At 47.2% G+C, this 25,997-nt stretch overlaps 1 protein-coding gene across 5 annotated transcripts in view; it reads left to right on the top strand.

The window, feature by feature from the left end:
- The window catches only part of DACH1 (dachshund family transcription factor 1), a 743,295-nt gene extending 740,113 nt beyond the window's left edge, over window positions 1-3,182 (top strand). For all 5 annotated transcript variants that reach the window (XR_003941906.1, XR_003941905.1, XR_003941904.1 and 2 more), the window contains one exon: window positions 579-3,182. Coding sequence is in view for 1 of the 5 variants with exons in the window: in XM_030200621.1 (XP_030056481.1) it covers window positions 579-616 (38 nt within the window). In the remaining 4 variants the exon portion in view is untranslated. The remainder of the gene's footprint in view (window positions 1-578) is intronic.
- The last annotated feature ends 22,815 nt before the right edge of the window (window positions 3,183-25,997 follow it).

Genomic DNA, 25,997 nt, shown 5'->3' with positions numbered 1-25,997 from the left:
AAAAAACAATTTAATCAGGGTTCCTCTTACGTTCAATATTTTCTGCAAGTAAAAAATGTTGTTATTTTTTTGGGGGGGGGCAGTTAATTTTTAAATTAACTCTTCAAAAAACTGTTTTACCAAACTTTTTCTAAAAAAGTGGCAGTAGTGGATTGGTTAGTCAGTGGCCAGTTCTCATAGAGGTTTTAGTCAGTGTTTAGCTCTCACAATGGCAAAGGTCTGTGTCCTACCTCATACAGTTTGTATCTTTATAAAGGTTACATTTGCTCAGGGACTGATTCGGTGTCTTTGCTTTTACATTCCAGTCATTATAATAGGAGTTGCATGCATCAATTAGATTGACATTATTATTTCTCTTTCAAACTGAATCTTATCTTATAGGTATTAAGAACAGTCATTAAACTATGGGCCTCTTTTATCATGCCACGCTCGCGGTTCCTGGTACATCAATGCCGACAAAGCCCATTCACTTTGAATGGGCTCCTTCGGCATTGCCGCACGGCTTGATAAGAGACCCTAGGTCTCACAATATATAAATGATCCAATAAATGGTTGCATTTGTTTTTCTTTCATTTCAGATGGGCGATTGTATTTGAAATCTACTGTTATGTACTGAAACATTACCGCTGAAGAAACAGTGAAGGACTTTACAGGGGTTACTCGTAACTGCAAGTTTTGAGGACACAAAATGGTTTCTAGACATATCAATGTCATCCAGAAGTGTAAAGCATTCTGCAAGATAATTCTCCCTCCTTGCGACTCTACTCACAGACCCGATAAAGTTATCAAACGTTCAATTTAACACTCTTCTTATCCAATTACTACAACTTTGCTGCTGGACCCTTGTACAAAGAGCTACATATAGGTCCAAATGAGACCTAGCCACCTTTTTTAAATGGACTGAAACCTCCTCTCTTCTGAGGATTCTCTTTGTGAGCACATCTAATAGAACTTCCATCATTGACTACTTAAACTCATGGACTGTTATATCATCCATATCTATACCAGCAAGAAAGCTTAACAGAACATTTAAGATGGTTCAGCAGGTCTCCTTAAAACTTATGTTTCTTTTTCAGACTACTAATTATGGGCATTTTCCTTCTGAAGGAAAATCTTTTTGAATTTTTTTTCCACAGTTTAATTTTTAAGATATGAACTTGTAGATGCAGAAGTGCTAGAAGATGAAGTGTTAAGGTTTATCACAATGATAAATGCTGAATGTAAGGTAACAATTTTTCGCTATCCTCACCATGTTTTTTTTCTGACAAAATTCTTTGAAAAAGTGGCATGGATTTCTGAAAACCAAGACTTTGCTCCTAAAAACCACTCACCACCTGTATATAAACACAAGCCACACAAGGGGGATGTTATATGTGAGTAGAGACTAGAGTTTAGATAACATTTTGTCACCCTTGTTGATCAGAAGGACGCCTTTCCTGTTTTATCGCATGCAGGCATGTAAATATTTGTCCTGGAGTCACAGTATTAACAAATGAGGTCTTAAATATCTGGTGACAACGCTAAGGCTCGGATCAGCCACTTTTATTTGTATATAGATATATATATATATATATTGTGTCCTGGAAAGTGCCCTAAAACAGCACTGCTAGGGATCATTTGTGGCTGCGCAGCAAGTCAAAACACCAGAAATATTTTTATATGTTGATGTCATAGTAAGTCAATGTTGCTGAAAATAAAAATTAAAAAAAACTAAATGTATCAGTCCAACACCACATAGAGATGAGTGACAAAGTTGAAGCTTGTTGTCCTCCTCTATCAACCCCAAGCCTTTTTCTGTCTCCATCCCTTTTTCTCTCGTATTAAGGAAGGGAGTGGGTTCTGTGTTTGTCCTCACTCTTTTTATGGATGTAAGTGTCTTCACAGTTTGCGCAAACAGCTGAAAGCAAATGTGACCAGAGAACCTATTTCACCACAAAGTTCTTTTACCTTCATTTTGCATTACCCCTTCAAAGACTGAATTTGTGAATCAGATATTCTGAATGTGAGGATTTAATTTCTCTGTCAAATTTACATGCTCATTAAATATTATTTTGTTAAAATAATAGAAAAATGATCAAGAAGCATAATTCAAAAGAGAATTATTGCTTTTAAAATGAGCTCTAATTAGATACTAACATTGTTGTCTCAAACATTGCATACCATTACTATTTAAGTCTTCCTCACATTTTTTTGAGCAATTCTGTTTTGTCCATTTGAACCATCTTCCACTTTTTAAAAAATAGCTGTAAATACAAATTTACACCATCATGTGAAAAATATCAAGCAATTTTTCTTCATTGAAGTGGTGAGAGACTCTGTAGTAACACTGGCTCTGAACTGGAACTGTTTCCTACCTTTCACAGCTGGAGTTGTTTTTGTCCTTGAATATTTAAGCGAGTCCAAATGTCAGGTGTTCTTTTTTCACATGCAGTCTTTAAAGGGTTAACTGTAAAATTATTGAGACTTGTAGTGAACTTCTGAATTATTCATTTCTCAAAGAGAATTAAAAGCCTACAACTGAAATGTGTAGTAGCATCTGCCATTGCTCTGCTCCTTGCATAGAGTCACCTGTAAGTAGGTTTAATAGTTTTATAATGTATGCTTTGAAGACCACTGGGAATGCCTGAATATTTGGCTTGGTACATGAAATGAAATTTAAGCAGCATTAAGGGAAAACACCCTTAAACCAGATGCTGAAAGGAATCATACTAAAGCAGTATAAATATCAAAATTGAAGAACTGTTTTTTTTCTGTCCCATTTTAGTTCTGCAGATTTTGTCATTCATTTTACATAGACTAAAAAATTAAAGTTGTGTTCCTGTTATTGTTCATATGCCTTTATAATCTGGAAGATATTAATGTCAGTCATTATGATAACCACATTTGCGCTCTATGCAAGCCCTTGGAACAGAACATACTCATCTTCATGTAGGACCTATGAAAATTGTCTATTTTTATCTATATATTTAAAGTTTTCTAAAAATGATAAAAAGGTTATTACAAATTTTGTTGTACAAAATCTGTACAAAACTCTGTTTTTACATCATAATGCAAGAATTGGAAATTTTTCTATGGTAGCCTAGTTACTGAGCCTGGTTTCAATGTGAGAACCACGTTCTTGTTATTGTATTTAATTTTCCTTTTCTTTTCAACAATCTGCTAATAAAATTGTCTGAAATCTCCCTTTGACTTTACTTATAGTGGCTCCTTATTAGATGATGATTTTAATTTGTAGGAGCATAGGAATATTTACTTTCTAATAGGAGGCATCTAGAAACAACAGAGGTCAGCTTTTTGGAATAGGAGGTGAATAAAGTGGAATGATTTTATTTAACATGCAGCTGCTTCTGTCTCTAATATGAATTACTGTGGTGAAGAAACATCATAAAAGCACACTCTGTGGTTATTGTTTAACCAGCAGATTTTCCATATTTCCTTTTCTGCTAGCTAAGCAAACTGCCCCATCTACATGATTTATTTATGTACATTTCTCCATTTATGAAGCTGTTATTTCTACTTTTTTACTGTTATATTTTGATATTCCCATGATTCTTATTTTACAAAGCTTTGTGCTGAATAATATAAAGTGAGGAAGCTGATGGAACAAAACACATTATTCCCATTACAGCATGGGAAGATTTGTTACTGTATTTCAGTTTCTGACTTAGCACTGACAGCATATTTCAAACAACAAAAAGTCGCTCTGAAATGAGCTATGTTTCTATAAAATGCATGGATGCTTTAAATAATGCTGGAAGACACTGTGTCGTTCTCACATTTTTGCAAGCACAGGGCTAGTAAGATTTTAGAATTACAATGGTTGCACTTTTTATATCTAAAACCAGAGAGAGAAAAAAGCCAAAGAAATATTGTTTTTCTTCAGCAAATCACCATGAAAGGCATTTTTTTAATATGTCTATTGATCTGTTAGGACCACTAGGAAATCAAGGACATTGTAATGTTGGTCAGTTATCAATTTATTCACAACTATGTATTACAAAATTTATCAGGAACTGTATTCAGTACTACTATCACCTTTCCCCAAAATATCACAGTTGAGGCTCTTGGCCTCTATGATGTTTCTGACATGAACAAGGACTATCTTTTAATTAAGTACATCTGCTGTATTTACTCCAACTGTGGAAATCCTTATGTTTGATTCTTGTTGGGGATTTTCAAACTTAACTGCACCATAGAAATAAAATTGTAGGAAATAATTGAAAATAGATGGAGCACTCAGAATATTTTGTGGCAAATGCAGTTTTATTGTGACTAGTTTCCATGGATTACATTTAAAAGAGAATAAACAGGACTGACTGTGACTGAGTGGAGGAGTGGCCTAGTGGTTAGGGTGGTGGACTCTGGTCCTGGGGAACTGAGTTTGATTCCCACTTCAGGCATGGGCAGCTCCTTGTGACTCTGGGCAAGTCACTTAACCCTCCATTGCCCCAGGTACAAATAAGTACCTGTATATGTAAGCCGCATTGAGCCTGCCATGAGTGGGAAAGCGTGGGGTACAAATGTAACAACAAAAAAAACCCATCTACATCTGAGGTAACAAAAAGAAATGATAACTCTGTTTCTACTGATACGAATTCTTAGTTTAACTGCTGAATTAAGGACCTATATAAACATAAACATATAAATTTACAAATACATGGGTCCTTTTAGGAAGCTGCGGCAAAAGGGGGCCTGTGCTGGCATTGGTGCGTGTTTTTGATGCGCGCCGATACCCCCTTTTACCACAGTAGGTAAATGGCAGGTTTCTCTTTTCTTCAAGAAATGGCCGTGTGGCAAGTGAACCAGAGTTGCCATCTAAGCACCACTTGACTTGCAAACACATTTGCAACCCTTTAGGTTTTGTTTTTTATACCATTTATTTTCTAATTAGAGATCCCCTGTGTTTATCCCACGTCACCTTGAATTCCACCACAATTCTCTTCTCCACCACCTCCCTTGGGAGGATATTCCAGGCATGAACCCACCCTCTCCATGAAAAATAATTTTCTGACATTACTCCTAAGTCTATTACTCAGCAACCTCAATTCATGTCCTCTAGTTTTATCATTGTCCCTTCTCTGGAAAATATCTGTTTCTATATTAATACCTTTCAAGTATGTTTGATGCACGCTGAGGCCCCCTTTTACTGCAGCGCTAAGTCTCTGCTAAGATTCCATGGATCCATTCCTTCTAAACCGGATTCTTTTGTGTTTATCCCACGCACGTTTGAATTCCATTACCGTTTTCATCTCCACCACCTCCCGCAGGAGGGCATTCCACATACCCACCACCCTCTCTATGAAAAAATACTTCCTGACATTACTGCTGAGTCTGCCCCCTTTCAACCTCAATTCATATCCTCTAGCTCTACCGCCTTTCCGTCTCCGGAAAAGATTTGTTTGCAGATTAATACCTTGCAAATATTTGAACATCTGTATCATGTCACCCCTGTTTCTCCTTTCCTCCAAGGTATACATGTTCAGGTTGGCAATTCTCTCCTCGTACGGTTTGCAACGCAAATCCCATAACCATTTTGTAGCTTTTCTTTGCACCGCTTCCAGTCTTTTTACATCTTTAGCAAGATGTAGCCTCCAAAACTGATCACAATACTCCAAGTAGGGCCTCACTAATGACTTTTAGAGGAGCATCAACACCTCCTTTCTTCTGCTGGTTATACCCCTCTCTATGCAGCCTAGCATCTTTCTGCCCATGGCCGTCGCTTTGTCACATTGTTTCTTCACCTTCATTTCCTCTGACACCAACACCCCAAGGTCTCTCTCCTAAGTCAAGCTTACTAATCTCTCCCCTCCTATTTGGTATCTCTCTTTTTGGTTTCTGCACCCCAAGTGCATCACTCTGCAGTTCTTGGCATTACATTTTAACTGTCTGGCGCTTAACCATTCTTCTACAGAACACAGCAGCAAGATTAATTTTCAAACTGATTAGATACACTAGCACTGTGTCATTTCTTACAAAACTACATTGGTTACCCATAGCTGAAAGAATTAGGTTCAAAGTAGCCTGGCTAATCTTTTAGATTCTGCAAGGCACTACCTCTGAGCTGCTGATCAACATCTCATCTCTCTGCATCATTTACTCCAATAGACTGAAAGAACAATTGATCTTAATCTCACTATTCTACAAGGGCATCCGATTTCAGAAAACCTTCAACTCACTCTTCCTGGTATCAGGGATCATATTATGGACCTCACTACCTCCGGCTATTAGATCAGAGTTTACCACAGCTTTTGTGAGAGGCTAAAAACCTTCCTTTTCCCAAAGACTGATATATAACAACCACAACTCTTCAGACCCCTGAAGGACCATAGAACTCTCAAATGTTATATCCACCACAATCATACCCTATAGTGCTATATAACATTGCATCTTATCAATAAGACGGCATCCACCTCAATGTCCCATTTATAATTTTATGTTCACCTCAATGTCCTTCTTATAATATTGTATTAACTATGTCCCACGGATGATGTAAACCACACTGAACTCTAAACAGAGGATATTAACAGTATATAAGATCTAAATGGATTTGAACTGAATGTAACTCAATACAATAATTAGCTACTAATTGATAACTACAAATTGGTTTTAATTGGCACTAATTAGCAGTTGTGCATTTAACTGCTCTTAGAATCTGCTAATTGTGCATGTAAAATCCATAGAGCTCAAATGCAAGGGGATGTAGACCTGGGAGGTGCATGGGTGGGTCAGAGACATGCCTAGCACTTACACGCCTGGGTTGCAGAACACTAGCAGTTATGTACTTAACTGCCTGCTGTTACACACCTAACTGCCTTCAGTTCGGCAAGAGCATTTACACGTGTAAGCTAGCATAGGACCTTGTGCCTAATGTTAGACACACAACTGTGGACTTGCATAACTGTGAGCACTATTCCTATTATAGAATTCATGTGTAGTGTGCATCATCCCAGCGCTTTAATGTAGGCCTCTTATAGAGAATTAAACCCTTACTCCTGGAGTTTATATAGGGCACCTAGCATTCTGTGCCAAAATTCAAGCATATTCTGTAAAAATGCATGTAACTTAATTGGCTTAACAAGCCAGTGTTATTAACAGCACTTAAGCAATAATGAGCACTAATTGGCAATAATTAGAATTTACATGCATAATTTGCTATGCGTATTCTGTAACACACTGTGCCTAAATTCTAGTGCACACAGGCAAAAAGGGGCATGGCTATAGGTGGGGAAATGGGCGTTTCATGGGCATTCCAAAATTTACACGTACAGTTACAGATTATGGCCTAATGCATTTAAATCTATGTACTGGGATTTATGCCACATTTTCATTGGTATAAATGGAAGCACATAGTTTTAGGAGCTAGGATATCAATTAAGCGTATTCTGTATATTGTGCCTAAATCTGGGCACCCCTTATAGAATATGCTTAGGTGGAAATGTTTTACACACTGATTTTCTAGGTACCTTATATAGAATCTGGCCCTTAATGGGCAAGTTTGCCTGCATCAGTCAAGGTGGATGACAAGTATTTGGCACAAATCTTTGGTAAAGCAGACAAATCAGCACATAGGATTAGCCATAAGTAGGCAAAATACAGGTGGGATGCAAATACCCACCAATTCTTTATATCGCACCAAAAGATGTGTGCTGAATTTTGGACACACACACCCAAGATGCGCATGCAACTGAATTGATTAATGAGGCTTTAACTACCAATAATTGAGTGCTAACAACCAAATATTGCAGTTAATTGACTGGCATTTATTTGTACATCTTGCTGCATGCTGTTCTATAAAGATCCTTGCGCAACTTCTATAGTGTGTATCTGAAAAGGGGGCATGTTGGAGGCATTCCCAAAAGTTGCACACACAACTATAGAATTAGGTTAATCTGCATCTAAGTTAGGCGCTATCATTTATACCTGCGGCGTAAGTCCCATGTCCAACAGTTAGGCGCCAACTCTATAAAGCTCACATGCCCTTTATAGAATTGTGCTTAGTGCCAATTTTTTTTTTTTTTTTTTTTTTGGGGGGGGGGGGGCACAAATTTATGAACAACACTTACTGAATTTCCTCCATAATGTACACTGATTTTGTAAATTACCATGCACAAAAATAGTATGCCTGCTAATTATCTGTTTGTGTACCTAAACAGCGACTGATTACATACCCACTGGCCCACTTTATTAGGATGCATGGGAGAAATTTTATAAAGAATTTCCTGTATGTAAAACTTGTTTTCACATGTAGAAGATTGCTATTATAACATTGCAGGATTTATACATTAATAAAAAGTAGGCAAACCAAAAGGTAGTGATTACCTTTAAGCAGTCTGCTTGTAAGAATTCCTGTGGGTGTAGTTTGGGCAGAACTGGGTCAGCGTTGTGAAGGATGTGCATACATTACAAAATACACACATAGCATTCATGCACACATTTACACCTGCCTCAGAGCAACTATAAACTGGTGTGAGGGCATCTGTAGGCTGGTAGGGATAGTTCTGGGAGCCTGCTTTATAAAGGTAAATAGTTGCTTAGGCACATTTTTTGAATTATTTGGGTATGTTATTGTGGAAAGACCTATGCAAAAGAATAAAAATAATAAAAACAGGGAGTGTGATGGTCAGACCATGGTCCTAGTGCTTAGATCCCTCTGTCATCCATTTCGAATGGCACATTGGAGCTTTAAGAGGGAATATAAGCTCGGAAGGAAAGGGAAGAAGGAAAATATGGACTGGAATCCAAGGAATGGAGGGAATTGGAGTGTCTCTTAGCAACAGGAAAGGCACCTCAATAGAAGGAAGGTTCCAGTTGCTGCAAACCCTCTAGCTGTCACTCACAGGTGAAAGGGGCCTGGAGGAGAGGTCACAGAACTCCCACAGCTAGGAAGCCCAGCCTAGAGAGAGAGGGAGAGCCCAGACAGGGAGAGAAAGGAGCTCCAGGCTTTTGATAGAGGACCCCAGAGCAAGCCCCTGTCCAGGAAGCGGGGTACATAGCCTAGGACAAGGAAGACCCCGAAGTAGATGCTTAACTAGGAAACACTGGATACAAAAGGCTTGTAGGGGGTAGGCGGGTTATCTAGCCTTGGGTGAGTAGGGCCCCAAAACAAACACTCATTCAAGGAGCCGTGGAACCAGGTGGTGTAAGCCCCTGGAGGGAAGGGCAGCCTGAGATGGAGGTGGGAGAGGAATAGCCCTGATGCTGCAGAGGAGACTCAGCAGAGAAGAGAAGTTTTACTTGAGCCTTTGGAAGCTTCTGTTGGCTAAAGGACTGAGTTTTGTTAATTAAGCAGCCTGGGGAGGACCGATGTGGAAGGACTCAGCAAGGGAGGAGGCTGAGAAGAAAAAAAACAGATCTGTGTGTTGAGGAATTTGTGTTGGGAACTTTTTAACTGTAAAGAAGACTGAAGGGAACAAACCTGCCTCAGAAATGTAAATGAAAAGGTGGAAGAAGAGACTAATAGGATAGAAACGAGAGCGACAGCTCCAAAACCCTGGTGGCAATGAGCCTGGTGGGTCTGGGGCTTGCTCAAAGGAGAGGAGAGACTGTACAGACAAAATTATATCAACTTTGGTATGGATACTGCACGGTTAATGGGGCAATGCAAGCCAAGTCTGTGTTTAAATGTTTGAAGCCCTAATAAAAATCTGGCGACTAATAATAAGGAATGGCTCTTGTGTTTTTTGGAAGGAGGAACAGTTCTGGCCAGAAAGAAAATTTTGAGAAGCAACTAATCAGTGTTGGAAGCTTCCTACCCATGTGAGAAAAATGTCCAAATGCTGCTTTATGCCACTGTTTAGACATTTTTCTCTTTTGAAAACGAGCCCATTATTCTATGAATGCGCCCATCTAAACATCTCTGGTCAAAAGTATGAAGTAAAATTGTTGACATATTTACAAGAAAATTTCACCATTTTAATTTGGAAATCTCTTGCTCTATCCTCATACTTATCTGATACAAACATTTATTTGACTTCTTAATTTCAATAGGCCTGAAATTCATCAATACTACTGAAAAGATAATGCAAACCTAAATGTAATCATTTGGTGGAACTGGATACAGGAAATATGAAAAAGTTTTAGAACGTAAATATCCAATACTGAATTGCAATGATTTTGCTGCTTGCTTTGCCAACAAAATTAAAAGTGTCCGCCCACCCAGCCTCCAATCAGTTAAACAGGAGTGCACAAACTTGCATCCTCCTGACAGAGACATATGAGATACTTTTAACCCAATAACAGAGGAGAGCCTTGACAAAATCCTTTGACCAACTACCTGCTCCCTTGACCCCTGCCCATCAAAGACAGTGCAGCAGGCAAGTATGGGCCTTATAGAAGGTGCCACTAAAATTGTGAACTCCTCTATTTCTAATGGGCAACTACCAATAGCATTAAAAAGGGCAGTGTTTCACCTTTTTCTAAAGAAAAACAACCTTGAGCATGACAACCTTGAAAATTACCAACCAGTATCCAACATCCTATTTCTAGGGAAACATAGAACAAATAGTCTGTGCTGAAATCAATGATTTGATAGAAGATAGAAACTGGCTAGATCCATGTCAATCTGGATTCAGACCCAGTTATGGAATAGAATCAGTCCTTATATCCCTACTAGATGATCTTCACAGAAACTGAGACAAGATTTGCCTTGGAGTTAGTACTACTAGATTTCTCAGCAGCTTTTGACACAGTGGATCATGATATCATGCTAGCATGACTGGCAGAAACAGGTATCAATGGAACAGTCCTTGCATGGTTCAGATCCTATCTATCAGAGAGGCAACAATCCATAATGTTTGGCAGCACCTCACCACCACCATGGGGTACCACAAAGATTGATGCTGTCATCCATTCTGTTCAATATCTGCTTCAAACCACTAGCCGAGCTGATTCAGTCAATGGACACTCAGTTCTACATCTATGCGGATGATGTGCAGCTACTCATACCCACTGAACCTGACTTACCTACAGCCCTGAATAAACTATTTATCTGTCTAACATCAGTTCAAGAATGGGCTAAGCACTCCCGGAGGGAGTGGAAAACATGAAAAAGGACCTGCAGAAGCTAGAAGAATGGTCTATGGTTTGGCAATTAAAATTCAATGCGAAGACATGCAAAGTGATGCACTTAGGGAGTAGAAATCCACGGGGGACATATGTGTTAGGCGGTGAGAGTCTGATATGTACGGACGGGGAGCGGGATCTTGGGGTGATAGTATCTGAGGATCTGAAGACAACGAAACAGTGTGACAAGGCGGTGGCCATAGCTAGAAGGTTGATAGGCTGTACAGAGAGAGGTGTGACCAGCAGAAGAAAAGAGGTTTTAATGCTGGTGAGGCCCCACCTGGAGTATTGTCTTCAGTTTTGGAGGCCATATCTTGCTAAGGATGTAAAAAGAATTGAAGCGGTGCAAAGAAAAACTTCAAGAATGGTATGGGATTTGCGTTACAAGACGTATGAGGAGAGACTTGCTGACCTGAACATTTATACCCTGGAGGAAAGGAGACACAAGCGTGATATGATGCAGACATTCAAATATTTGAGAGGTATTAATCCGCAAATGAACCTTTTCTGTAGATGGGAAGGCAGTAGAACTAGAGGACATGAGATGAGATTGAAGAGGGGCAGACTCAAGAAAAATGTCAAGAAGTATTTTTTCACAGAGAGAGTGGTGGATACTTGGAATGCCCTCCCGCGGGAGGTGGTGGAAATGAAAACGGTAACTGAGTTCAAAAATGCATGGGATAGAGAGAGGAAGTGACGTCATCGGGAGAGATGGCAGCCTAGCCTGAGAGCTCCGTCTCCTCGCGCTTGATTTACGCTTTAAACAGCTATAAAAAACGGCAGCGAGCGTGAGAACCTAGCGAAACCAGCTTATTAAACGCTCCCTTCAACAAAATCGGCGATGAGCAAAACTCCCGCTACGCGAAAAAAAGAGAGCGAGCGGTCTGAGCGAATCATGGCGGGAAAAAGCGCCAAACGCCACGAGTCACCAGAGCGGGCCTCGCGCTCCGACTCCGAATCGGCCCAGTCGCAGGCCGAGCAGCGACACCCGCCCTCCAAAAAAAGTATCCCAACTGAACTGCGGAGGTTTTTAGCGAACATTCAGGCGGAGATAAAGCAGTCGAAGGATGAAATCTTGGAACGCATGGATTCCTTGAGCACAGACCTCCGTGAGTTGGGGGGGCGGGTGGAAGACGCAGAACTTAAGCTAGAGGAACAGGCAGAGACACTGCTTAAGCATAATGAGAAGCTGCTTGCACTGGACAAACACCGATTGGACTTAGAATACAAGATAGATGACTTGGAAAACCGAGGGAGGCGGAACAACCTTAGGTTTCGAGGGGTGCCAGAAGGAGGAGAAACAGAGAATGTTACACAGATCGTGCAGACAATCTGTGCCTCTTTACTTGGCCCAGAAGCGGGAGAGAGTACTGTGGAGCTGGACAGAGCACATAGAGCGCTTGGAGTTCGCAAAGAACAGCAGCAGCGAGATATTATTGTCCGCTTCCACAAATACGAAACCAAGGAATTGATCATGACTAAGGCGCGGAAGGCGCAGAACCTGGAGTTTGGAGGCGCAAAAGTACTGGTGTATCAAGATTTGTCGCAATATACCTTGCAGCAACGACGGCAAATGAAGCCAGCCCTAGACATACTAACAAAGCATCAAGTGCAATACAGATGGGGTTTCCCGTTCTCTCTGAACTTTGCCCTGAAGGGTAGCAAATACCGTGTGAGATCCCTACAAGAAGCATGGGAGGCCCTACACGCAGCAGAGCTGGTGAACTCGGCTATCCCACCAGGTGAGCTGGCCTCATCCACCATGGCCAAGCTTCAGGGCTGGCAAAGAGCATCGGGGCCAGTGCGACGAGGCAGCAACAAGAGATGACTGGACAGACTCCAGGAGAGACAAGAGACATTTGGACTGAGTAACTGGACAAAGACATGTGCCACTATGTCAGATTACCATTGGTCCGCCAGGAACTGTTCTAACTGGCGACCAAGTTTGCTGTAAGACCAGCTAATTCTTGATGTGAGGTGAGGCCTGTGGGACTGTAGGACTGATCGGACTGCATGAATGACACGACGCGGCTGGCTGAAGCTGGAAGTGTATAGATACACTTTACAGGAAATAACACTATGTTGAAGGGGGATGGGCAGGAGGGCATACAATAGCGGTTGAATGCTGGAAAGCACTTGGGCGGGGGGAGGGGATGTCTGGCTGAGGTGTCGGGAGTGTTGTGACTCACTTACTCGGATCCCATCTAGGGGTTTTATACTCCTGGCTGGTGTAACAGGGGGGAGATGTGGGGGGAGGGACTGGGATAGAGGGATAAGGGTGGGTTGTGGGAGGAGGGAAGACATAGGTAATAATTATTGCTCTACTGACCTGTGCTGCTCACAAGGGGGAGGTGCATTGCTTTTACACTTTGCAGATATTAGCTGTCTTTTACACGATAAGACATGTGTCCTGAGCTGAAGATAGTCTCCTATAATGTCAAGGGACTTAACATGCCTCAAAAAAGACAGAAGCTTTATGGAGAACTCCACCAGTTAAAACCACACATAGTTTTATTGCAAGAAACACACCTGCGTCGCAAACACGAGAAATTTCTCTCCTGCCCTGGTTACTCAGGAGTCTATTGCGCATCCGGGGCGGACTCCAGGAGGGGAGGAGTGGCGATACTGCTGCAATCTTCACTGGGGGCCCAGGTGATGCAGACTAAAAGGGACCCTGGGGGGCGTTTTTTATTTCTACAACTTAAGATAGACCAAGTAATCCTCACGGTGGCATCAATATATGCCCCAAATTCTGGACAAGGGGAATTTCTTAACAAAATACAAGCCTTATTGGGGACCTTCACTACAGGGGCGCTTATACTTGGGGGTGATTTCAATGCTGTTATGAGCCCAGGACAAGATCGCTCTGGGCCTGTCAGGACGGAGGGGCACAAAGAAGCACGATCGCTGGTCTCGTTGGCCTATTCCCTGGGGCTCTTAGATCTTTGGAGGTTGACACACCATACAGAAAGGGACTATACATATTACTCTCCAGTGCACGAAACATACTCCCGTATTGACTACATCTTCTTAGACACCACGCTAGTGGAATTAGGCCCAAATGCTGGAATTGGTAGTATGACGATATCTGATCACGCCCCAATATGGGTCACTCTCCCAAATATTCAAACTGAAGTGAAAGATAGACGCTGGTCTCTGAACACAAGCCTGTTGCAGGATGAGCAGGTGGTGGAGGGCTATAAACAGGTGTTTAAAGAATACCTTGAGCACAACCTAGCTTCTGGCCCACCGATGCATGTGGTGTGGGACGCTTTAAAAGCGGTGTCCAGAGGACATTTTTTGCAATTGGCTAGTACTCGAGCAAGAGCCCGTAGATCCCGCCTAAACACATGCATAGGGCGGATACAGGCATTGGAACAACAGCACAAAGCTGGTCCCACGCCGCAAATCTGGGATGCCCTGTGTAGGGAGAGAATGGCACTGAATCTGATGTACTCGGAACAACTCGAGTTAATAAGGGCGAGACAAGGGGTACAATCGTACGAATTAACTAATAAAGCTGGGCGCCTACTGGCAATGCGACTGCGAAGACAGAAAGTTGATAGAATGATTAAGCAGGTGAAAGACAGAGGGGGTGATTTGTTGCGTCATTCGGCTTTCATCCGTGAGCGCTTTAGAGAATATTATAAGAAGCTCTACGAGCAGGAGATCGATCCTCCTGGGGAAAAAATAGACAGCTATCTGCAAGATAGTGATCTCATCCCTTTAGCTAGGCAACACCAGGAATTGTTGGAGAAGCCTGTTACACCTAAAGAGGTCCAGGAGGCGATTGGAGGTATGCCCTCAAATAAGTCTCCGGGGCTTGACGGCTTTCCCAACGAGTTTTATCGGACATTCGCCGTTGAATTGGCCCCCCTGCTTGCTGATATGTTCAACCAGGTGGGGGTGGGGGGAAATCTGCCGCGGACAATGTTGGAGGCCTGGATAGCGGTGATCCCAAAACCCGGCAAAGATACCACTGACTGTGGCTCTTATAGGCCCATATCTGTCCTAAATGCCGACGTCAAGATTCTGGCTAAGGTCCTTGCCAATAGGCTTGCACCGTTGATGCCAACCCTAGTGCACCCTGACCAAGTGGGCTTTGTTTCCTACCAAAAGGCGATGGACAACATCAGACGCACCTTAGATCTTATATATCTGGCCAAGCGAAATCAGAGACCATTATGCCTCTTAAGCCTAGATGCAGAAAAGGCCTTTGACAGGGTCCACTGGCCTTTTATGTATAGGACCTTGGAGATCTTGGGGTTTGGTACGCGGTTTAAGGGCTGGATACAAGCATTTTACTCCTCCCCTAGAGCCTGCATTAAGATCAATGGCAGTCACTCAGACTCTTTCTCCTTGCATAGGGGCACACGACAGGGCTGCCCTCTCTCCCCCCTTTTGTTTGCACTTGTTATGGAACCATTTGCCTCTAGGGTTCGGAAAGACCCGCTGATGGCAGGGCCTACTGTGGCAGGGAGAATGCATAAAATGGCACTCTTTGCGGATGATGTTTTGCTGTATATAACCCGTCCCCGTGACGCGTTCCCTAGACTTGCTCAGCTTATTGAGGAGTATTCTGTAGTATCGGGTTTTAAAGTCAATATGACAAAATCCGAGGCCCTAAATATCTCCCTACCGGAAGCTACAGTTGCAGAACTTAAAGTTGCTCATGCTTTTCGGTGGGCGGGTAGACACATTAGATATTTGGGGGTGAATCTCACTTCCAACCTGTCTGATCTATTCTCTGCCAACTATAGAGGCCTGGTTCGAGCCCTTGCAGCAGATATGGAACGATGGGGTGATTTAGAGCTCTCCTGGTTTGGCCGTATAGCAATTCTTAAGATGAACATTTTACCTCGAATCTTATACTTATTCCAGGTGCTGCCTGTAATGATGCCCAGGCGATTTCTAGCCTCATTGCAAGATAAAATTGTGCGTTTCGTCTGGGCAGGAAAGCATCCTAGGTTGTCCCGTGCCCTGTTGTACCAAGGAAGACGCCGCGGGGGACTGGCGGTCCCGAATGTCTTCTGGTACTATCGGGCGGCCCAGGGAAAGGTAGCTTTGGAGTGGTATCAGGCATATCCAGACAGACAGTGGGTGCACTTGGAACAACATTCCGCAGGTACGACTCCGCTGGGAGCGCTTATGTGGTTACCAAAGACATTTCGCAAGCTCGACGAGAGCGTTTGTCCCTCGGTGGAGGTTACCCTTCACTACTGGGACAAGTTGTTTCCGGGGGGTAAATGTACCTTGACTCGTTTGGCCCCTATAGCACACAACCCATTATTCCTGCCAGGGACGACGGAGGGTTCGGTCATGCGGTGGTACAGGGAAGGGCTACGAACATGGGACCAGCTGTTTGATGGGGACACTCTTCTTGAATTTGGAGAGCTGCAGTCACGAAACCCTGGGGTGTTGAGAGATGATTTTGCATACTACCAATTAACTCACTTCCTGCGCACCAAGGCCGTTGCCACGGTAATCCAGCGGACCAAGGGCTACTTAGAGGAGATATGTGATAAGTTAACCACTTCTAGAGGCCTGATAGGTACACTTTACAAGTACATTACTATGCAGCACCCTGTGTATGAATGTCATAGGAGAGGTTGGGAGAGGGAGCTGGGGGTGACACTGGATGTGCCGGGATGGGAGAGAATAGAACGTGAAGCGACAAAGGTTTCCACACATGTCCCGCTAAAGGAAAATGCTGTGAAGGTGCTATACAGATGGTACCTTACCCCTGATCGCCTCCAGCGCATATACCCAAACACATCAGGTCTCTGCTGGAGGGGGTGCGGCATGAGGGGGACGATGGGGCACCTCTGGTGGAACTGCCATAAAGTGAGAGCTTTCTGGAAAGCGGTTCAAGACAGGTTGCAGAGCTGGTTACAAACGCCCATTCCGTGGGCCCCGACGGTGTTTCTTTTTGCTGCAAAAGTAGAGGGCATGCCGGCAGCGCAGCATAAGCTGCTGAGGCAGGCGGTGTGTGTTGCACGAGTAACCATTGCTCAGCACTGGAAGCACCACGGGGTCCCGTCGGTTAAGAGATGGCACAATAAACTGAAACATGTGTGTGAGATGGAAAGACTCTTGGCAGTCAGGAGACATCAACTGCACAAGTGGCATGATATATGGCAGTTTTTTGCTACTGCAGTAGGTAATTACTAGCATAGATGCACGGGAAAAATCTGTATGATGCAAAGTGAGACAGCCATGAAGGGCAGGGAAGAAAACAGGGGGAGGGAGGGATTAGGTAGGTCTTAATTTTGGAAAGGGCGACTGTTGAGAGGAGGGTTAGGGGGAGGGGAATGTTTCCTTATTAAAACATAATAATACAAAGTTGAAGTTTCTACAGTTATATTTTACTGTTGTACGGTAGCAGTTCATTGTTCTACTTGGACTTCACCTTGCTGAGACTATATTGTAAACACTCCAATGTAGAGCGATGATTATTGTACATTGTTTATTGCAAATTTTCAATAAAAGACTTCTTACAAATAAAAAAAAAAAAATGCATGGGATAAACATAAAGGAATCCTGTTCAGAAGGAATGAATCCTCAGAAGCTTAGCGGAGATTGGGTGGTAGAGCCGGCGGTGGGAGGCGGGGCTAGTGGTTGGGAGGCGGGGCTAGTCCTGGGCAGACTTCTATGGTCTGTGCCCTGAAAATGGCAGATACAAATCAAGGTCAATATACACATAAAGTAGCACATATGAGTTTATCTTGTTGGGCAGACTAGAGAATTCCTTTATTAAATGAAAGTGGAAAACCAAAATTCAATACATTACATTGTGCAGTTATAAAGCCAGCCCCTCTATACTTTTATACAAAAATGCAAAACTTACACAAAAAACAGTCCCCCCCCCCAAATCCCCCCCCCCAAACATTCAACTCAACTTCAAGCGTACATGCTTCCACCAAACCCCAAAGGTCTTTAACCCCACCTCCACCCGTTCCCATCGGGCCACTTCCTGGGCAGCTCGGACAACGTCCCAGGAGACCTGCTCAGCAGACCTTCACTCCTGGCGCAGGGACACCCCGCAGCGAGCCATCCATAGGCAGTATCTGATGATAACTGAGATTAAAAAGGCGGTACCTGGCTCTAGCCGCCCCGTCCCCCCTTGCCTCCCATACACCCAGTCCACATAGGTGTAGGACGTGAAGCTGGGGATGGCCAGCAAGGCGACCACTCTCCGGCAAACCGCTACGGAGAATGGACACTCCCTAAGGAAGTGGTTCATGGTCTCCAGCCGGCCAGCACACTCCCCCCTCGGGCAGTCTCGGTCCTGCTGGTTCCTACACCGAAGGTTTGCCCTAACATACAACCTGCCATGTAGGGACACCCAGGCAATGTCCCTGTACTTGTGTGGGATGCGTTTGGATGAAATAAAACGCAGGCCCTGCCTCAGCACGGGCTCCGGAGCATCCCTAAGAGCCAGGGGAGAGGAGAAGCGTTGGGAGCGAACCCGCTCCACCCAGATCTCCCTCTGCCCTGCCCTAACTTCCTCCAATGTAATGTTCCACAGCCGAACCAGCTTTACCAAGGATTTGTAGTAGCCTACCCCCTCCGGGAAACCTTTCCGCAACTGTCCCACCCTACCTCCCCCCAACCAAGGACCCCAAAATCCCTCCCACCACTGGACAACACTGTGTACCCATCCTGGGGCATCCGGACCCCCCGCCCGCCCCAGGTTAAACTGGATGAAGAGGGAGGAGAATAGCAAGACCGGGTTTACCATTCCCCACCCCCCTTCCTCCCGCGACCGGTAAGCAATATTACGTCTAACCGGGTTCATCCTGTTCCCCCACAGGAGTTGAAAGAACACGCTGTAAATTGCCGTGAAACAGCGCTCCAGCAGGAGACAGATGTAGCTCAGGAAGAGGAACATGGGGACCACCTGGCTCTTCAGCAACCGGACCCGGTCCTCCATGGGCATCCTCCACCCCTTCCAGCGGTCCACCTTTTCCCTCGCCTCTGCTATCCTTTGCTCCTAATTCTCCTGCCCGTAATCCCCCCCCCCAAAATACACTCCCCAAACCCTAATTTTCTCTATCCCATCCGGAAACCCACCTCCTAAATTAAACCGCCGTCCCTCCGGCCCTACCCACAAGCTGGTGCTCTTGCCCAGGTTTACCCGAGACCCCGAAGCCTGGGAGTACTCTGCAAGGGTCTCCCGCAGCCTCCTCCCCTCCCTGCGATCTGCCACCCAGACGGTGACATCGTCCGCATAAGCGATGACTCGCAACACATTCCCTTTGCCTACCTCCACCTCTCTGAGCCCGTCCTCCCCCCCCCCCCTTTTCCAGCCTCCTCACCAGGGGATCAATGGCAAAAGCATACAGTAGGGGGCTCAACGGGCACCCCTGCCACACCCCCGCTGAGATCCCCACCTCCGCCCCCCTCCATCCATTCACCAGGGGAAAGAATTGCGCTCCCGCATACAATAACTGCAGTTGCGCGATCCATTCCCCCGGGAATCCATAGTGGTCTAGGACCTTCCATAAAAAACCCCACTGCACTCTGTCGAAGGCCTTGTCCTGGTCCAAGGCCATGACCAGCCTGCCCTCTCCCACCCGACTATGTTCCAGGCCCTCCCTCACCCAGGCCACTGCCTCCAGCACCCTTCTTCCCGGGACCCCACACCCCTGCGGGGCTGCCAGCACTTCCCCGGAGATCTTCCTCATGCGAGCAAGGAGCATGTGAGCGAAGATCTTCCAGTCGGTGTTCAGAAGTGCAATCGGCTGCCAATTTGCCGCATCCTGAGGGTCCTTGCCTTTGCTAAGGAGGACCAAAGCTGATGCCCCCATCGACTCAGGCAAGGAACCCCCTGTTCGGGCCGCCTCTGAGATTGCCAACAAGACCAGCGCCAACTGATCCCTAAACCACTACTACTACTACTACTACTTAACATTTCTAGAGCGCTACTAGGGTTACGCAGCGCTGTACAAATTAACAAATAAGGACAATCCCTGCTCAGAAGAGCTTACAATCTAAAGGACGAAATGTCAAGTTGGGGTAGTTTAGATTTCCTGAGAAAAGGTGTAGTGATTAGGTGCCGAAGGCGACATTGAAGAGGTGGGCTTTGAGCAATGATTTGAAGATGGGTAGGGAGGGGGCCCGGCGTATGGGCTCAGGGAGTTTGTTCCAAGCATGGGGTGAAGCGAGGCAGAAAGGGCGAAGCCTAGAGTTGGCGGTGGTGGAGAAGGGTACTGAAAGGAGGGATTTGTCAGAGCGGAGGTTACGGGTGGGGACATAAGGGGAGATGAGAGTAGAGAGATAAGGAGGGGCTGCAGATCGAGTGCATTTGTAGGTGAGTAGGAGAAGCTTGAACTGTATGCGGTATCTGATCGGAAGCCAGTGAAGTGACTTGAGGAGAGGGGTGATATGAGTATATCGGTTGAGGCGGAAGATAAGACGTGTGGCCGAGTTCTGGATGGACTGAAGGGGGGAGGCCGGTGAGGAGTAGGTTGCAGTAGTCAAGGCGAGAGGTAATGAGAGAGTGGATGAGAGTTCGAGTGGTGTGCTCGGAGAGGAGGGGGCGAATTTTGCTAATGTTATAGAGGAAGAAGAGACAGGTCTTGGCTATCTGCTGGATATGCGCAGAGAAGGAGAGGGAGGAGTCGAAGATGACACCAAGGTTGCGGGCAGATGAGACAGGGACGATGAGGGTGTTATCAATTGAGATAGAGAGTGAAGGGAGAGGAGAAGTGGGTTTGGGTGGGAACACAATAAGTTCCGTCTTGGCCATGTTTAGTTTCAGGTGACGGTTGGACATCCAGGCAGCAATGTCGGATAGGCAGGCCAGTACTTTGGCCTGGGTTTCCGCAGTGATTTCTGGTGTGGAGAGATAAAGCTGGGTGTCGGTAGAACTCTGCCGGGAGTCCGTCCGGCCCCGGCGCCGTCCTGCGCCGCAAGGCCCCGATGACCTCCTGTACCTCCCACAGCGTCCACGGCCGCAGCAAGACCCAAAGATGAGGCCCCCCTTACCCACCCCTGGGGTTTCCTCAATGTACCTCGCCATAGCCTCCTTCCCCAACCATTGGTCCAAAAAGACTCGCCCAAAGTGGGTCCCCACCACCTGTAAGATACCTTCCCTAGACTGCTGGAGCGTCCCCCCCTCATCCCTTAACCCCTCTACCACCCTCCTCTCCCTTCTTTCCTTACAGCAGTCATACGGGTCCGGGCTGAGCAGCTTCCCGAAGTCCTGCTCATAGACGAGGGAAGAGTACCGATTGTATTGTACCCATTCCACCTCCTGCTGCAAGGCCTCAATGTCCTCCCTCCTCCCTCCCCTGGAAATCAAATTGTCCCTTCGCTTCCTCAGAGCAGTTCCTAGCCGGGTGACCTCTCTCCTCTGCCTCCTCGCCTGACGGAGAATGAACCCCCTGGTGCAGTGTTTCAAAACTTCCCACCAGTCCTCTAGGGAAGGGAAGACACCCTGAATGGATACCTGGTCTGCCAGAAACTCCAGATACTCCTGGTGCAACACCCCCTCCCTCAACCATTTCTGGTTCAAACGCCACAATCCTTTCCCTAATCCGTGAATCCCCCCTCCCCCCAGCTCGACCATCACCATCTTATGGTCTGAGAAATCAACCTCTACCACCCTTGGTGCTTTCCCACACGCCCCTCCCCGAACTAAAAACTGGTTGATTCTACTTCTACAAGTGCCCCGGGCAAAAGTGAAACCCTGCGTCCCACCACCAAACTCTATGTGCGCGTCTACCAATCCCGCTCCCTTCATGATCCCTACTAGCCGTACCCCATCGTAACCTACTTGTGCCGCCCTCCCCCCCATCCTCCTTCCTCAGGATTGTGTTAAAAACCCCCCCCCCCCCCCCCACACCAGCTGCCGTGAGGTACGGCCGAATTTTCCCAAACAGTGCCAACCTTCCCCGTTTGCTTTGTGGCCCATAGATGTTAATCAGCCACAAAGCCAACCCCCCCCCCCCCCCCCCCGCAATCTAACACCAGACACCTCCCAATTCCCAGCTACGCCACACTCTGGATCTCTCTTTAAAGGTTTTGAAGAGGATGCCTGTCCCCCCATACCGTTCCCCAGCCAGACCCCAAATAGAGGGTCCCCATCTCTAGGCCTGCTTTGCCTGCCGAACCTCCTCCAGCGTTCGCAGCCTGGTCTCCTGTAGAAGGAAACAGTCTGCTGCCATGGCAGAGAGGCCATCGAACGCCAAGCATCTCGCCCTCTGAGAGGCGACACTAGCCACATTAAGTGTGGCGAATGTTAGCAGCAGTCCCACCGTCATTGTGCCTTTCCATACCCCCCGTCCTCCTGGCTACCTTCCCTCTACTCCATACTACCTCCAGGGATCCCTTCCCCTTCCCCCTCCCCTTCCTCCTCCGCCCAGTCCCGGACCCCTAGCTCAAAAGCCCCCCCCCTTTCTTACTTTCTTCCTCCCCTTCTTTCTCTTTTCTTCGCCCACCTCCCTCCCTCCCTGGGAGTCATCCACCGACCCTCCCCCCTGCCCCCTCTCCTGCCCCTTCTGCCCCTTCGACCCCCTCCGTCAATCCTGCCTCCAGCCCGTCCTCCCTCCCCTCTCTTGCCTTCATCACTGCCTCCTGTCCTACCTTCCTTTCCTCCCCCACCCTCCCTTCAGCCCCCCCCAATCCGCCCCCCACCTCCCCGACCTCCTCCACTACCATTTCCTCCTCTTTGTCCCTCAAAGCCTTCTCCCTCTTCTTCTTCTTCCTTTTACCTGCCGTTCCCTTTTCAGCCTCTGCCATGCTTCCCACCCATCCTGCCGGCTCACCCCATCCTCTTCTTCCTCTCCTGCCAGTTCCTCACCCCCTCCCTCATCTTCCAATCCCCTAAATCTGTTCTCTACTTTTATCCCCATTCCTGCCCCCACCCCCTTCCTCCCGTACCCTTGTCCCCTTCCATTGTTTTTTTGACACCCACGTCCAATCCTCATCTTGCCCTTCCTGCCGCTTCCACCCTTCCCCCAACCCCCCCCCCCCCACCTCCCACTCCGTCCCTCTGCAGCCCCTCCCACCCTCCCCGGGAACCTGCTCTCACCCTACATCCCCTCCCCCTCTCCCTCTGAACTGGACTGCCCCCTCCCATGTCCTCCTCTCCCCCATTATGGGAGGCCCAAGGGCAAGCTCTGAATGCATGCCCCAGACCCCCACACAAATTACACCGGATAGATGCACAAGACTCCGTAGAATGCTCCTTAGACCCGCACTTCCCACACTGCCGTACTGGGCACGACATACTAAAGTGTCTGAATGACCCGCACTTGTGACGTTGCCGCGGCTGCCCCTTATAAAAGCAGAGGATCCGATCCCTGCCAATGAACGCCATGGAGGGAATGTGCTGGGTCACGTGTCCTGCCTGCTTCAGCCTAACCTGCACACCCCATTCTCCCGCCCACACCCTACTGGGGTCAGGGAGCTTGGACAAGGGGGTACGCAATTCTGCGTACCGCTGTAGCCAGAAGGCCAGGTCCGCCCCCGAGATGGATTCATTTCGGACCAGCAGGGTTACCTGCACCAGGTCAGGTCTGCTGATCGGTACAGCCCTAAAGTTTCTCCAATCCCCTTTCCCCCTTACCCCCTCGTATTTCTCCCAGAAGACCTCCATGCCTCGCTGGGTCAGAAAACTAACATCGTATTCTGGGATATTCACTGGATGGATACAGGCATAGAGGTCCTCTGGGAGAAATCTTAAAGCCAGGACCAACTTCAGGGCCGCATCCCTACTTGGCATCCCCCTCCCCCACCCATCTTAACTGGACCACATTCCTCCTTTTGGGAACCTGCCTCCCCACCTTCCCCCCATCCTCCCCCACTGCTTCCTGCCCCCCCCCCATTCCCCCTGCGCCCGCCCCCCCACCTACTACCACCGCAAAGGATGGAGCACCCCCCCACTGTCCCCCTCCCCCATCTCCTGCACTGAGACCCCCCTGCTCCTGCTGCGCCATACCCCCCTCTCTCGCCCCCCTCAGCCTCCCTCCCCTCCCTCCCTACCCCTCCCCCCAAAACCCCCTCTCCCCCCCACCCAACATACATTGCTTCCCTTCTATCAGCAGACTTTGCACATCCCCTGCCTTCACAGTGTCCTTCTGTTCCATTTCCCCTGCAGCCAAAACCCTGCCATTGTCCCCTTCAACACATTTGCTAGAGACAGTGAGAGCAGGTTCCCCTAAATACCTGCCCCCCTCCCAATGCCCCTGCCCCCCTCCCCCCCCCCCACCGAACCAACCCTCCCCCCCAGGCCCAAACACTCCCCCCTGGCTCGCCTCCCCGCAGCCTGGCCAACTTCAAAGTCAAAGGTACCAGTCAAGTTTCCTTCTGGCGCACACTGCAAGGCAAACACCTCCCGCTCCTCCCCCCCCTTCTTCCCCCCCGGAACGTGCTCTCTGTGCTGGGTCCCTCCTTGCAACGTGCTGCTCCAGCTTTCCCTGTGCGGGCCCGCTGTTTTCCTGGGAACTGGTCTTCCCTCTGGCGTCCTGCTTCGTTGGGACTTCCTGCTCCGCCGTTTTGCCAAGTAAGCGTGGCTTCCCGCACTCCAGCATCGCTCGCTCTCCCAAACGTGGGGAATCCTCCTGCGCTGCAGCATTCTCCCCTACCGGCCACTGCAGCTCCTCTGCGGCCATCCCTGCTTCTCCAGCCCGATTGGCTGGCGCATCCTGCTCCAATGTGCTGGGCGGGTGTGTTTTCCCGCCACCTGGCAGCGCCGTGCCTCGCCATTCTGAACCTTTTTGTAGGGAACACTGTGTGTCCTCCTGTGCTTTCTCAATCGAAACTAGCTCCTCTTCACCTGCCTTTCTTCCTGCATTCTCCTTTAAGAGGCAGCTCCCTGCTGGAACATCTCCACTTTCAGTCCTTAGCCCTGCTGCAGCCCGATTGGCCTGAACATCCTGCTCCTCAGAGCTTCGTGGGTGGGGCCTCCCAGGCTGTGATGGGGCCGGCATTTTTTTATTGCCATCTGCTCCTACTACAGGCAATGGGAACAGGACAACCTGTGGCTGCAACTGCCTCTGCCTACCCCTTGCCCCTTTTCCAGGTAAGTTCTCTGTTTCAACTTCCACCACCACTTCTGTGGAAAAAATTCTCTCTCCTGAAATTCCAGCCTCTGTTTCAATAATTTGAAAAGTCTTGGTGTTAAAGTTTTTTTTCCTGTTCTGCTCTCCCACACTCAGGTGCTCTCAATGAGGAGGCCTCCACAGACCCACCTCCAGTCCTGCTTACTCCAGAAGCTGCCTGCAGAGGCCCCGACTGACTAGCCAGGTATTGCATGAATTTTAATGTATTTTGGGTGCTTGTTCCTGGCAGCTCCCCTGATGCTTCAATGTTCTGGGGTCCAAAGCCTGGGCTGATTCCTTCCTGCTCTGTTTGTTGCTTCCACTGTACCGAGGCTGAGGGGGCCTGTCCCCCCGAGGCCATCCTGTCTCTGTTGATATAGAGTTCTCTCAGAGTGTTTCCAGGACCTTTTCTCAGTGCCCCCAGCAGCTGTTCTTTTTTCTGGAGAAGCTTGAGTAGCCGGGTTACCTCTTTCATATAGGTCTTGCAATACTCTGCTGGGGCCAGCCTGCTCAAGGCTTTTGCCATTTTGACCTGCTTCCCCAACTCCACCACCTCCTTCTCCATACTTTTAATTCTCTTCACCCTTTTAATTATGCCACTGGCCGGGTCCTCTGGATCCTGGCAGTAGTCCACAAGCTCTTCCTCCTCTAGATCGTTACTGTCTTCACTGCCTTCCTCCTCCACCTCCGGCAGGGCCTCCTGACAGATCTCCATTACCTCTCTTTCCTTCTCAGACCAGCTCTTCTCTAGGGCCTCCGCCAGCTCTCTCCCCCCCCCCCCTCACCTGCTGGATGTCGTGCGGCCGCGAGGGGGGTACTGGTCTGGCTTCCTCCCTTGGAGTCTTTCCCTCCTCCCTGCAGCACTGCCAGGGAGGGGACTGCTTTTCC

Source organism: Microcaecilia unicolor, chromosome 4, assembly GCF_901765095.1.
Source record: "Microcaecilia unicolor chromosome 4, aMicUni1.1, whole genome shotgun sequence".
In the NCBI taxonomy this organism is placed as follows: Eukaryota; Metazoa; Chordata; class Amphibia; order Gymnophiona; family Siphonopidae; genus Microcaecilia; species Microcaecilia unicolor.
Note: the sequence above shows the minus strand (reverse complement) of the source record. Positions and strands in the feature narration are given on the sequence as shown.